The sequence below is a fragment of the Camellia sinensis genome, chromosome 7 (genome assembly GCF_055761805.1).
Source record: "Camellia sinensis isolate YWXY chromosome 7, ASM5576180v1, whole genome shotgun sequence".
NCBI lineage: Eukaryota > Viridiplantae > Streptophyta > Magnoliopsida > Ericales > Theaceae > Camellia > Camellia sinensis.
Window position 1 is genome coordinate 185,093,528 of NC_138967.1, and position 15,114 is coordinate 185,108,641.

General features: G+C 33.4%; 1 protein-coding gene across 1 annotated transcript; it reads right to left on the bottom strand.

Moving 5' to 3' along the window:
* Positions 1-13,441: 13,441 nt before the first annotated feature.
* On the bottom strand, positions 13,442-13,959 carry LOC145796372 (uncharacterized). Its single transcript, XM_082881463.1, has 2 exons — positions 13,827-13,959; positions 13,442-13,734 (listed from the first exon to the last, which is right to left on the bottom strand). Exons 1-2 carry the CDS (start codon positions 13,957-13,959, stop codon positions 13,442-13,444), a joined length of 426 nt encoding a protein of 141 aa, XP_082737589.1.
* Between the last annotated feature and the right edge of the window lie 1,155 nt (positions 13,960-15,114).

The following is a 15,114-nucleotide window of genomic DNA, read 5'->3' on the forward strand; positions in this document are numbered from 1 at the left end:
ACTCTCTCCAACTTTGTGTAGTATGAGAAGTCCAAGATATTTTTTTTATTAGTTAAGATCCCTCAACATTTTTACGGAGAAAATTTGACTCAAAGAAATTTCACCCAATTTGGTATGATCACAGATAAATTTTTTTAAAAATTTCTCTATGAAAATTGAAATTTCTCCGAGTCAAGCAAAATTTCTTTGAGTCGAATTTTCTCTGTAGAAATGTTGAGGGACCTTAACTATTATGAAAATATTATATATCCTTTATCTTATAAAATCTTAATATCAAGAACCTTAAAAAAAATTCCCCTTAGCTTTATATTATTTTACTAAAACTGTATTTGTACACAAAAAATAAAAATAAAAATGAGAGAGTGAGAATATTTATTATTTAATATATATATATATATATGAGGTCAATATGAACCTCCGACATAGGCCTATTGGCCAACTCATGAGTCCAACCCATATATTTTAAGGGCCATATCAGTTGGGCCTATCATTGGGCCTGGGTCGAATCCAAAAAACTAGACAAATCCAACTCTCTTTCTCTGTCTCTCTCTCTCTACTGTGAATTGTCTTTGGCTCTTGGAGAACTTCCATGACGATCATAGGTTAGTTTTCTACTCGCTGTCTTTCGTTCTTATTTGTTCTTTCACTATTTTTAGGTTCTTATTTGTTTAGGCTTCTCTATCTTTATTTTTATTTTATTTTTTCAATTTTTTTTTATAAGTTTGCAATGATTGGGAATTGGAGTTGTTATTTTTATCTAATTCAGTTAAGATTGTGGGTTTTATGATATTCTGCAATGTGGGAATTTTAATTACAGTTAAGATTTGTGTAGCTTACCTCAATTGATTGGGAAGCTGGGCTTAATTAGGTTTGGTTTGTTTTGTCATCGAAGACCACTTGGGAAATGTATTGGTACTTATAGCTCTTGAGATTAACTGACAATCTTTTGGACTAAATCTAGACCAGATAGTTTGATCCTAATCAGCAAGCCATTGAATTTAGACGTTGGTTTGGATGGATGATATACAATAACTAATATCTTGTTGGACAATTTTCACTGTATTTAACTAGATTAAATTCTATTATGTACTAAACAACAACTAGAATATAAAGAAATAAAAGAAATGAGAGAAAAATGTTTGATTACAAAAATAAAACTAGAAATAGAATTAAATAAATAAAAAAAAGATTTTATTTTGTTACCAAAACAAAATTAAAATCTAATTTAAATAAATAATAATAAAACAGAAAATAAATAAATAACTTACTTGATTAATATCTTCAATAGTATTCTGATCAAGTCCAGTGTTTGACACTGTGTCCTTAAAACATATTCGTCCTCTCCACGGTGCTTTCAGAATGTGAACGTCTATCTCCCAGAATGAAATGATCAACTACAAACAATAGCAGCACTACAAATTGTTTGCCTAACGAACACACTAAGAGTTTATATTCTTTCCCACAAAAAATTAAATGCTACAAAATGAAGAATAAATTTTGCAAAGATGAAGTACGAAATTTCTAAATGTAAAAATCAAATGAAGGGCTGATCTATTTATAGGCAGAATTGTGGCTGTTAGTTTTGAATTAAACAGGTGCAAAACCTGTTTGAACATGTATGATACATGTTCAGTTTGAATAAACAGATACAAGTCTGTTGGGTTCAAAATTTGAACAAATAAAAACAGGAAGGGACTTGTTTGAGTGTACAGAAAAAACCGGACCAGTTTATTTCTGGAATTAATTTGAATTCTGGATTTTATTTTTCAAAAAATAAAATTAAATTCAAATGTTTTTGACCCAAAAAGATAGGTATTGGGTCGAACAAGCCCAACCCAACCTCACACCCACGCCCAAGCACAAGCCCAACCCAGCCCGCCCGACCAACCGGACGGACGGCGGCGGCAGCGCGCGCGCGCGTATGTGGTGATTTTTGGGTCCAATGGGTCTAGCCCATTTTGCCCATAACCTCCCTCTCTAAAACACTTGGGTACCCCTTGGGGCACACCCAAAGTTCCAATCCCATGCCTTATAAACTCATTCAAAACTTCCTACCAAATTAATGTGAGACAAGCCTTATTCAAACCTTTAAGGATTTTCCACCAAAACTTCATTTCCATGGAGCATACTTTGACTTCAATTTTTCATTCACTCGGTAATGGTTTTGAGCAACCAAATATACCACGTGAATCACAACGCGGCATAAAACACGTTACCACTTTGACCCGTCAAAATCGACGCTCGGGTTCCACCTAAATAATAGACCAAAGTTAGGAAAAAATTCTGATTTTACCTAGAATTTTCCAACCATTTCCAACAATCCCCCACATGAATGGAATTTGATGACAACGGAAATACAACAATATGCAGACTTTATCGAAAGAGTATAATTCAAAAATATCTTGCATCAGGATAGGTAGCTTTCGGCCTTGAACCTTCCCTAGTGATAACCTATCAGACTTACTGGCTAACCAATGGACGCGATGCCTTGAATTGTTCAGCTATTTGTGTAAGCCAAGATAATAGATTTCACACAAAATATCTTCTAACACATCGTGGTTCTCACTGTTGTGTTCATTTTAGCCTTGAACGCTCCTAGTTTTCATGAGTGTTTCTAGAGAATTTAGCCTTTTTTCATTCTCATAGAACCGGCCCCAATTCGACACTCATATAGGTGATTCTTATTTTGAGTATCTCCTTATACTCGTCTTGATTTTATGCCTCAATTAAGATATAAGTAATCATTAAAAGCAAAACTTATCCTTATACCCCTACATACAACATATGTTGCAGATATCACTCTCACCATAGGAATGGGTAAGGAATTTTAATCCCTTGGTGATTTCTGGCGAGCCACACATAACTTAGTTGTCCCTTTGAACTTAGTTTTTGGGACCTCTAGTCATATAAGTAGGGTTACCATTATGACAACTCTTATGTAATAGGCTTTAATCTCATCTCCTTCGATGAACTATACACTAGCTCTTTTGTCAAAACTTCTGTTAACGGATCCGCAATATTCACTTTAGATTTTATATAATCTATTGAGATTATTCCATTTGATGACAACTGCCTAATGGTATTATGTCGACGACGAATATGTCATGACTTACCGTTATACATATGATTCTGTGCCTTGCCTAGTGCAGATTGACTATCACAATGAATGCAAATAGCTGGCACAGGTTTTGGCCACATTGGAATGTCTTTTAAGAAGTGACAAAGCCATTCTGCTTCTTCTCCTGCTTTGTCTAAAGCAATGAACTCGGATTCCATTGTGGATCGTGCGATGTAAGTTTGTTTCGTGGATTTTCAAGAAACAGCAGCGCCTCCCAGAGTAAAGACATATCCACTAGTGGATTTTGAATCTTTAGTATCCGATATCCAATTGGCATCACAATAACCTTCGAGTACTGCTAGATATCGAATAAAATTCAAACCATGATCATGAGTAAATCTTAGATATCTAAGAACCCGAATGATCACTTTCCAATGGTCTTCTCCGGGGGTTACTATTGTACCCACTCAATTTACTGATTGCATAAGCTATATCAGGACGAGTACAATTCATTAGGTACATTAGGCTTCCAATGATTTGGGAGTATTTTAACTGCGACACCGCATCACCTTTATTTTTCGATAAATAAAGATTGACGTCTACAGGTGTTCTAGCTAAATTCATATCATCCTTGATAAATTTAACAAGAATTTTCTCAATATAATGCGATTGAGATAATGCATATCCGTCAGATGTTTTAGTAATTTTCATTCCTAATATAACATCTGCAACCCCCATATCTTTCATATCAAATCTTTTTTAAGCATTTGCTTAGTTGATTTGATCATGTTTCGACTACTTCCAATAATAAGCATGTCATCCACATAAAGACAAATTATGACATATCCTTGGTCAGTGTTTTTAACATAGACGCATTTGTCACATTCGTTTATCTTAAACCCATTAGTAAGCATTGCATGATCAAAATTTTCATGCCATTGCTTAGGTGCTTGTTTTAATCCATAAAGAGATTTTACAAGCCGACAAACTTTCTTTTCTTGTCCCGACACTACAAACCCTTCGGGTTGCTCCATATAGATCTCTTCATTTAGATCACCGGTTAAGAAAGTTGTCTTAACATCCATTTGATGTATTTCTAAATTAAACAACGCTGCTATAGAAATAAGCATGCGAATAGATGTTATTCTTGTCACAGGGGAATATGTATCAAAATAGTCCGGACCTTCCTTTTGTCTGTAACCTTTTACTACAAGTCTTGCTTTATACTTGTCTATTGAACCATCTTCTTTCATTTTTCTCTTGAATATCCACTTATATCCAAGAGGTTTAGAACGTGGTGGAAGATCCACCAATTCCCAAGTATGATTTTGCATAATGGATTCAATTTCATTATTAACAGCCTCTTTCCACAAAGATGCTTCAGGACCTGTCATTGCTTCCTTAAAGTTTTGAGGTTCATTTTCTAACAGGTATGTCAAAAAATCTGGACCAAAGGATCTTGATGTTCTCGCTCTCTTACTTCTCATTGGTTCATCATCAGTTAAATCCTGTTGGTCGAGACCATTACTAGTCTCTTGTGTTTGATTATCATTAGTCTCTTGACTTTGTGTACAATCATAAGTTCTTTTCTGTGAACTTAATTCTTGTCCTTTCTTGTAAAGAAAGATATGTTCAAAAAACACAGCATTCCTTGACTCTATAATAGTGTTCACATTTATATCAAGTATTTCTGATTTATAAGTCAGAAACCGATATGCACTACTATTCTGAGCATAACCAATAAACACACAATTTCAATTTTAGTCTTTTTAGAAACAGGAACTTCAACTTTTGCCAAACACCTCCACACTTTTAAGTATTTGTAGGAAAGTGGTCGATCTTTCCATAATTCATAAGGAGTGCTGTTGGTTTTCTTGTAGAGTATTCTGTTAAGAACATAATTAGCAGAAAATATTGCTTCCCCCCACAAGTTCTGTGGTAAGCCTGAACTTAGTAACATGGCATTCATCATTTCTTTTAGGGTTTTATTCTTCCTTTCAGCAATTTCATTTTGCTGTGGAGAATAAGGTGATGTAGTTTGGTGAATAATGCTATGTTGTGCACAAAATTTATTTAATGGTACTTCATATTCACCACCCCTATCACTTCTAACCATTTTAATGGTTTTACCAAGTTGATTTTCAACTTCTGTTTTGTAGAGTTTAAGCATTTCTAAAGCTTCATCTTTACTTTTAAGTAAATAAACATAACAATATCTTGTGCAATTATCGATAAATGTTATGAAATACTTTTTGTCCCCTCTAGTTTGAACAAATTTTAGATCACATACATCAGTATGAATTAATTCTAGAGGTTCGGTTTTCCTTTCAACCGATTTAAATGGAGCCTTAGTTAGTTTCGCTTTTACACAAACTTCACATTTATGATTAGGATTAATTTTAAACTTTGGTATATAATCCAAACCAATTAATCTACGCAAAGCATCATAATTTACATGTTCTAATCTACCATGCCATAAATTTGACTCAAGAATGTAACCAAAAGATATGTTATTCTTATTCATAGCAACTTTCGGTACAACTGTCATTACATTCAACTTAAAGAGACCATCACTCATGTATCCCTTACCAACATACATACCACTTTTTGTTAATACAAATTTATCAGACTAAAAAACAAGCCTAAAACCATTTTTACTTAACAAAGAACCAGAAACTAAATTCTTCCGGATGTCAAGTACACGCAGTATGTTGTTGAGGGTCAGTTCTTTCCCTGATGTCATCTTCAAGATCACTTTCCTTTGTCCAACCACAGTAGAAGTAGAAGAATTTCCCATGAAAAGTTGTTCACCATTTGCAGCCTCATTGCAGGTAGTGAACATCTTCTTGTCCGCACAAATGTGACAAGTTGCTCCAGTGTCAACCCACCACTCTTTGGGATTTCCAACCAAGTTAGCCTCAGACACCACATCAGAGAGGTTAATGTCATTCACTCCGTTAAAGATGTAATCTAGTTCAGTTACATTGACTTGATTGGTAGTCTTCTTGCTTGTACTTCTATGATTCTTCTTAGGGTGGCGGCAGTCAGAAGCTCGATGCCCAGTCTTGCCACAGTTATGGCATTTTCCTTTGAACTTCTTGTTGCTATTGCCTTGTTTAGGACCATCTCCAGTAAACTTCCTCTTTTTGTTATGTGGTTTATGAACTTGTTCAACCACATTAGCCTCGGACTCAATGGGATTTTTCCTATTTCTCTTTTCGGCCTTTCGGTTATCTTCCTTAATTCTCAGTCTTACAATAAGTTCATCCATGGTCATTTCTTTGCGTTTATGTTTTAAATAATTTTTGAAATCTTTTCAAGTCGGTGGTAACTTTTCCACTAAAGCAGTGACTTGGAAGACTTGGAAAGACTCGCTCAGAGACATACCCTCAAAATGAATATCGTGTAAAATTAATTGAAAACTTTGAACTTGAGAAATTACCGTTTGTGAGTCTACCATAACAAAGTCCAAAAATTTACCGACGACAAATTTCTTCGTGCCGGCATCCTTTGTCTTGTATTTCTTCTCCAAAGAATCCCACAATTCTTTTGCTGACTTCAAAGAACTGTAAACATTATACAACATGTGGTCAAGGCCATTGAGGATGTAGTTTCTGCACAGGAAATCTGAATGTTTCCAAGCATCTATAGCGACAACAACTTGCCGATCACTTTCACCCTCTTTAAGTGCTGGAGCCTCTTCATGGATAAACCGGGCCAAATTAAGAGTTGTAAGATAGAACAGCATCTTCTGCTGCCATCTCTTAAACTCAGTACCGTTAAATTTTTCTGATTTTTCTCCATGATTGATTGGTACATGAACGTAGTTCTGGATAGAGACCGGTGTTGGTGTAACAATTGGAGTACCACTTCCAGTTGCAGTTTCAGTTGCAGTAGCCGTAATTTCTGATTACAAAAATCAGAAAAAATTAAAACACAAATTAATTTTCTAGTTACTAAAACCAAGAAATAAATTATTACACAAAATAATTTTATTTTCCTTATTACTAAAACTAAAAAAATAAAATACTCTAATAATTTTCTATAACACAAATTAATATTCTGCAATTGTTAATGACACCAGTATATTACTACTAGTTGTCAAAGAAAAGAGACAGTATATTACTACTATCTGTCAGATAGCATAAATCACTATTTGTTTTTCCAACCAGAATATGTCTTTATGAAATCACAGAAAATTAAATAGAATGAAGATACCAAAAAATAATCTGTCTTAAGATTGTTGGACAATCTTCACTGTATTTAAATAGATTAAATTCTGTTGTGTACTAAACAACAACTATAATATAAAGAAATAAAGGAAAGCAGAGAAAAATGTTTGATTACAAAAATCAAACTAGAAATAGAATTAAATAAATAAAAATAAATTTTATTTTGTTACCAAAACAAAATTAAAATCTGATTTAAATAAATAATAATAAAACAGAAAATAAATAAATAACTTACTTGATTAATATCTTGAATATTATTTTAATCAAATCCAGTGTTTGACACTGTGTCCTTAAGATGGATTCGTCCTCTCCACGGTGCTTTCAGAATGTGGACGTCTATCTCCTAGGATGAAATGATCAACTACAAACAATAGCAGCACTACAAATTATTTGCCTAACAAACACACTAAGTGTTTATACTCTTTCTCACAAAAAATTAAATGCAGCAAAATGAAGAATAAATTTTGCAGAGGTGAAGTACGAAATTTCTGAATGTAAAAATCAAATGAAGGGCTGATATATTTATAGGCAGAATTGTGGTTATTAGTTTTGAATTAAACAGGTGCAAAACCTGTTTGAACAGGTATGATACATGTTCAGTTTGAATAAACAGATACAAGTCTGTTGGGTTCAAATTTTTAACAGATAAAAACAGGAAGTGACTTGTTTCGATGTACAGAAAAAATCGAACCAGTTTATTTTCGAAATTAATTTGAATTCTGGATTTTATTTTTCAAAAAATAAAATTAAATTCAAATGTTTTTTACCTCAAAAGATAGGTATTGGGCCGAACAAGCCCAACCCAGCCCGCCCGACGGACCGGACGAACGGCAACGCGCGCGTGTGGTGATTTTTGGGTCCAATGGGTCTAGCCCATTTTACCCATAACCTCCCTCTCTAAAATACTTGGGTACCCCTTGGAGCACACCCCAAGTTCCAATCTGATGCGTTATAAACCCATTCAAAACTTCCCACCAAATCAATATGGGACAAGCCTTACTCAAACCTTTAAGGATTTTCCACCAAAACTCCATTTCCATGGAGCATACTTTGGCTTCAATTTTCCATTTACTCGGTAATGGTTTTAAGCAACCAAATATATCACGTGAATCACGACGCGGCATAGAACGCGTTACCACTTTGACCTGCCAAAATCGATGCTCGAGTCCCACCTAAATAATAGACCAAAGTTAGGAAAAAATTCTGGTTTTACCCAGAATTTTCCAACAATATCATCATTAAATTCTTGTGTAATACTTAAAATAAATGAAATGTCTACTGTCTTTATTTGTTTAAATTTTTTATTTGACATTGGACTTCTGTGTAGAGCCTTGACCTTCCTGAAATTCTTGTACAAGCTGAAAGGCGTGGGTCATCTTTTGATGAATTGTTGACAATTCCTGAGCATGATGATTGGATATACAGTGATGGGAAATCCACATCATGTGTTGTTTTCATTTTGGAAATGTACAAGGAAGCAGGCTTGTTTGAGCCAATTGCAAACTCCATTCAAGTTACAAAGTTTACGGTGAGTTTGTTGTGAATATTCAATTTCATTAATTTAAATAACAAAGTCTCAAATTTGCATCCAATTAATGTTTGGGAAAAGCACCAATAAGTCCCAAAATTCAATTTGTTAAACCATTTAATCCTACAATTTATTTTGTAGACTGATAAATCCCAGTAGAATGTTAATTACGTAGAAACCCATGCAAGCAACACGCGACTTGTCTTTAGTAGAGGGTAAATGTGAGTTTTTGCTGATGTTGTAGTTACCAAAATACCCAAAAATATACCATGGCATTTTTATGTTTTCCTTCCATCCCGAACAAAACGGTCAAGATGTAATGGAAACTTCTGGGTTTCCATCCCAATGTTAGTGATTGGAATCTTCATCCTGTGTGATTAAATATTCACATTCGGCAACGTTGATCATTCAATATACAATTCCAATGTTGTAACCCAACCCACAAAAAACTTAGAAAATCAAAAAACCCCTTGTTCAGCGTTAACATTTGTAGAGGCGATTCACTGTTCTTGACCTGTGATTGTCATCGATACTATAACATCGGCGAGCTAACATCATTGGTGAGTCGGCGTTGGCGTGGGTGCTATTGTGCGATGACAATAGGTATGTGAATTACTTTGATGTTGATTTGAATGTTTGTGGGTTAGAACATCACGGGGTTGATGTTCGACACCAATGTTATTTTCGGTTTCGAAGTCGTATTATGGGTTGGAGGGTCGAATTGTTCTAGTTTTTGAAGATGTTATTTTGTTCCGAAATCGACTATAATGAACGAATCACCCAACACATGAACATCTTGAGAAGATGATGTTGCGAACCCCTATTCGTCGGACAATTGTGAATACGTTCCAAACACAACATCATACACTCATTGATCCAACAAACACCACAAAATCGCTATTCGCTGTGAGAAATGAGGACTCTTGACCTGTGATTGTCATCAATCCCATAACATTGGCGAGCTAACATCATCTATGGTTATGTTGTTTTGTGATGTTCCAGTATTGTGTTTGTTACTGATGTTGCTAATGTTGATGATGTTGTTTTGTGATGTTCCAATACTGTGGCCATGTTGTTTTATGATATCCCAAAATATAACATTATAAACCAAATACTAAACTAGGAATGGTGAAACAACTTCCAAAAGAGTCCACGAAATCCCCTCCTACAAAATAGTAATGTTACAACATCTTACACACACCATGACAAAGTCAAAATGAAATCACAATATGGGCAAAAATGTAAGCTCCATACACAATATATCAAAAACATATATCATACCAAAAATAAAAAAGGACTAAATGGTTTAAGAAAAAACACGCAAGACTAACTAGAACAACATTTACTAAAATGGGATTTATGAGTAATTTTTCCTTAATGTTTCACGATCAATATAATGATTTTTTTTTTAATTTATTTTATAATATTATTTATTGAATTGGCTTATATTAAATCTAATATTCAAATGTTTTTAACTATGTTATTGTATTTGCACGAGGTTGGAAGATCTCACGACTGCACCCTCACATTTCACCTAAGTTTGCATTGAAATGATTATTGACAAATTTTTCCCCAATAAAACTATTATTGTCTACATGTGCACTGCTTTGTACTTATTTACGTACACAAAATAAAAGAATGTTAGTTTATTTTAGGGTAAATTACACAAATGATTCCTAAAGTATACCCCTAATTTTATTTTGGCCCCTAATCTTTAATTTGATTCAATTGCATCCCTATATACTCCACATATTAATTCTCTTAGTCCACCAATTTAAATTAAAATGATTAGAACCCAATATTTGAAGTAGTGTTTACTTGCGAAGGTTTTTTTTTTTTTTTTTTTCCCTCCTATGTACGAAGAATATAAAATATGTTTATTTTTTATGCTTTTTATTTTTATTTTTGTAAAAACTACAATAAATATCATATTTAGTATACATGTTTTCAAGAACATAAAAAATCAAAGAGTAGTGCTACTTTAATAAAAAAGTTAGACTTATTTTTCAAGCCTAATGATGTAATACTCCATTAAAATATTGATAAATTATAAATATACTTTTTGAGATTTGCTTAAAATATATATTGTCCTCTGTGATTCTAAAAATTACATCTCCCTCTTTAAGTTTCTAATTACACAACAAATAACTCATTTTATTAATAAATTATCAAGTTAATTAATGGGCGAATTACACTAACAGTCCCTATAGTTTAATACTTGTGTCACTTTGGTCCCTAATTTTTCAATTGTGACACATTTTACCCTGAATTTTGAATCTTGTTTCAAATAAAGACAATTGAAGATAACATTGCTCAATTTCAAAGACAAAGTCATCAATTTGATAAAATATAAACTAATTTGACAAAATTAAATGTCAAAAAATATTTTTAAATTTTTAAAAATATACCTACCAAAAATAATTATGTAAACTTGATAAATCTTTTACATATTTATTTATTACCAAATTAACTTTTATTATACGTTTGGATGATGATCATGTAATGGTTGATTTTTTTTTTTTTTGTTTTTTTTTTGTATGTTTTTTTATGGTTATTATGTAATAGATGATTATATTTGTTGTTAACAAATATTTTTGGATGATTATCATATAATTGATGGTTATTAGGCTTTTAATGTGCAACTGATATATTGAACATATGAAATGTTTTTAGTTTTGGATTTTTTGATATAATGGATTGGTTTAATAATGATATCAAAGTTGTCGCCATATTTGACTTTTGAAAAAATAGAAACTAATTTAATGAAAATAAAAACGACCACTCATTGTATGATTATCATCCAAATATCTATTAAAAATTAATTTGTTAAAAATAAATAAATAAATATTTAAAAGATTTATCAATTTGATATAATTTTATCTTTGTTGGGTATAAATAATTTTTAAAAAGTAAAAAATAATTTTTTGATATTTATTTTTGTCAAACTAGTTTATATTTTATCAAATTGACTACTTTGCCTTTGAAATTGAGCAATGGATTTCCAATTGTCCTTATTTGAAACAAAATTCAAAATTAAGAATCAAATGTGTTACAATTGAAAAGTCAGGAACCAAAGTAACACAAGCACCAAACTATAAGCATCGTTAATGTAATTCGCTGTTAATTAATTGTTTTTAACAATGTCATAAATATATTTCAATGAAAAATTCAATAATTTTATTGTTCTATAGGAGAATAATTAAAATTTTCATATTTCTATTAATTATGTTAAATAATTTTTTTTGATAATGAGGCATTTGTAATTTTCAAAATTATAAGGGATAATCTATATTTTAAGTAAATCTTAGGAGGTGTATTTGTAATTAACTAAGAATATTTAAGTCAACTCTTAGCCTAATACTTTCTCTAATCATCAATCATTCATTTCTTTTACATTATACATCACCGGGTTTGGAAAGTAAGTTTATAAAAATAGATTTGTATATCATTTTTCAAAATGAAAACAAGTATAGTAAGTTGCCAAAAGGAAGGAGTGGTCCAAGGGTGATTGCCAGAGCGAAGACACAAGGGTGAGGATGGTAGGAAAGAATGAAACTTGTTTTGAAAATAAGTAAAATCATAATTTTCTTATTTCCAAAAATTCTAAGAATTGTAGCCAGATTTTTTTGAAAGTGAAAATAATTAACAAATGTGTTTTTTATTCCGATTTCAAAAAATCTAAAACTAAAGAAAAATAAATAAAATAAAAATCTCACCATTCAAAAATTTGTGAAGTTAGCAAACGTGTCTTTTTTTAAATTGAAAACAATTAACAAATGTGTTATTTATTTTAATTTCAGAAAAATCTAAAGCTAACGAAAATTTTAAAAATTTTAAAAAAAAAACTCACCAAACAAACCCTAGGATTTACAATCCCAATTAAAAGATTTGTAAAGTTACCAACTCTCTAGGATCAAAATTAGGAGGTCAAATAACAGACTCCCGAACTACTAAAAACACAAATATGTAATAGAGAAAAAAAGAAAAGAAAAATAGAGAAAAATTTGATCCCAATATAAATACAACAAATCAATTACCAAGAGCACATGAAAATAAATACATAATAAACATTCTAGGCGTGGTGATGATTCAATATGATTAGAGCTCTCTTCTCCCTCAATATAGATAATTTCGTTTCCAATAGCCTAGTTTTGGGTCCCAAATCCTAACTTTTGGAATGTGTGCAATTTTCTAATTATTCCCACACTCTAAGTCTCTGTTCAGACTTGAAATCAATCTATCAGACATACCAACCAAATCAAGTGATTTAAGGTTGGTTAGATGTTCAATGTCAGAGAGTAACTCTTTTATCAATTCGCATTTCCAGATAAATAACTCTTCAAGATGAGGCATCGAGCCAGCCTCTACTTTCACTCATCTCAATCCTTTTAATCCACCAAGGTATAATCTTACAAGTGTTTGAAATCCACTAGCCTTGAAACACAATTCTGCCCCTTCATATGTCTGAACAAGTTGAAGTTCAACCAAATTGGGCAAATCTTTAAGGGATTCCAGTGGATCAACATCCATTAACTTACTCTATGCTAAAACTACGCTTACCATGCTATGTAGTGAAGGTATCCAATGCGGTACCTTACGTAAACTTCCCATTAGGCGGAGCGTTTAAAGAAGTTGAGGTGGTGAAGAAAGAGAATCTAGAATAGTAACAGGTCGTATCACATAAGTTAGATCGTCACTGATCTCCAACACCTTTGGTAATACTACTTGGGAAGGGTCTTGCACACACTTCCACAATAAAGATACATGGAACACATTATGAATCATAGCTAAAGCAGGTGATAGGGCTAATTCGTAAGCCATATTACCAATCTTCTCAGTGATCTCGTATGGTCCCACAAATCTAGGTGCCAATTTTCCATTCTTTCCGAACCGCAGATACCCTTCATCGGCGAAACCTTCAAAAACACATATTCTCTGACATTCAACTCAACCCCCTTACGTTTTCTATTAACGTAACTCTTTTGGCGACTCTATGCAGTCTTAATACTTTCCCGAATAATGTTCACCTTCTTTGTGGTCTCTCTCACCAACTCTGGCCCTAATAACGACGCATCTCCTACTTCCATCCAATAAGCAGGTGATCGACATGACCTCCCATACAAAGCCTCAAAAGGTGCCATTCTGATACTAGAGTGATAGTTATTATTATAAGAAAACTCCACAAATGCCAAGTGTTCTTCCCAACTACCACCAAGATCGAGGATACAAGCTCTCAACATATCTTCCAAGATCTGATTCACCCGCTCAGTTTGCCCATCTGTCTGAGGATGATAAGCCGTGCTCAAGTCTAACCTAGCATCCAAAGCATGCTGAAAACTCTTCCAAAACTCTGGCATAAACAACGGATCACGATCCAAAACTATAGAAACTGGCGCGCCATGAAGTCATACCATCTCCCGAATATGTAACATAGCCAGTTTATCCACAGTTCGGTGAACACTGATAGGAGTAAAATGAGCAGACTTGGTGAGTCAATCCACTATCACCCAAATAGATTCATTGCCTCACGTAGACCACGACAATCCATCCACGAAATCCATAGAGATGTACTCCCATTTCCAAGTAGGGATCTCGAGAGGTTGCAAAAGTCCAAATGGCCATTGGTGTTCTACCTTAACCTGTTGACACACATAACATCGAGAAACATACTCTTCTACGTCCTTCTTCATACCTTCCCACCAAAACGTCCTCTTCAGGTTATGATGCATCTTAGTCCCACTAGAGTAAATGGTATATCGAGACCTATGGGCATTATTCATAATCTCTTTCCTTAATTCAACTATGTTAGGTACACATAATCTGCCCCTGAATCGCAATCCCCTATCTGAGTCCAAAGTCCAATCAGTAGGTCAATCATCAATCAAATCCACCATAAGGTCATCGAGCTTGCTGACAAGGAACCCATCTAAATTCTGCATCTGACGAACCTTACCCAGTAATGTCGGCTACACGGTCAAACTACCAATGTGTGCCCTTTTGACACTCTCTATTGGTTGAACATCGAGCATCAAAATTAACTCCAAGGACTTTCATTCCTGAATCATCAAAGAAGCTATAATCCCAAGTTGTCGACTAAGTGCATCTACAACCACATTTCGTTTCCCTAGGTCGTAAAGGATCTCAAAATCATAACTACTGACGAATTCAACCCACCTTTGTTGCCTCATGTTCAACTCTTTTTGGGAAAAAAGATATTTGAGACTCTTGTGATCTGTGTATAACTCAAAGTTCTCCCCAAACAAGTCGTGTCACCACACTTTCAATGCAAAAACAAC

Excerpts from the sequence above, each read along its gene's own strand:
- LOC145796372 (XM_082881463.1), bottom strand. The coding sequence starts at position 13,959 with ATGGCACCTTTTGAGGCTTTGTATGGGAGGTCATGTCGATCACCTGCT. Across the intron at positions 13,735-13,826 it reads GGTGAACATTATTCGGGAAA|GTTTCGCCGATGAAGGGTAT; the intron begins GTATTAAGACTG and ends GTGTTTTTGAAG.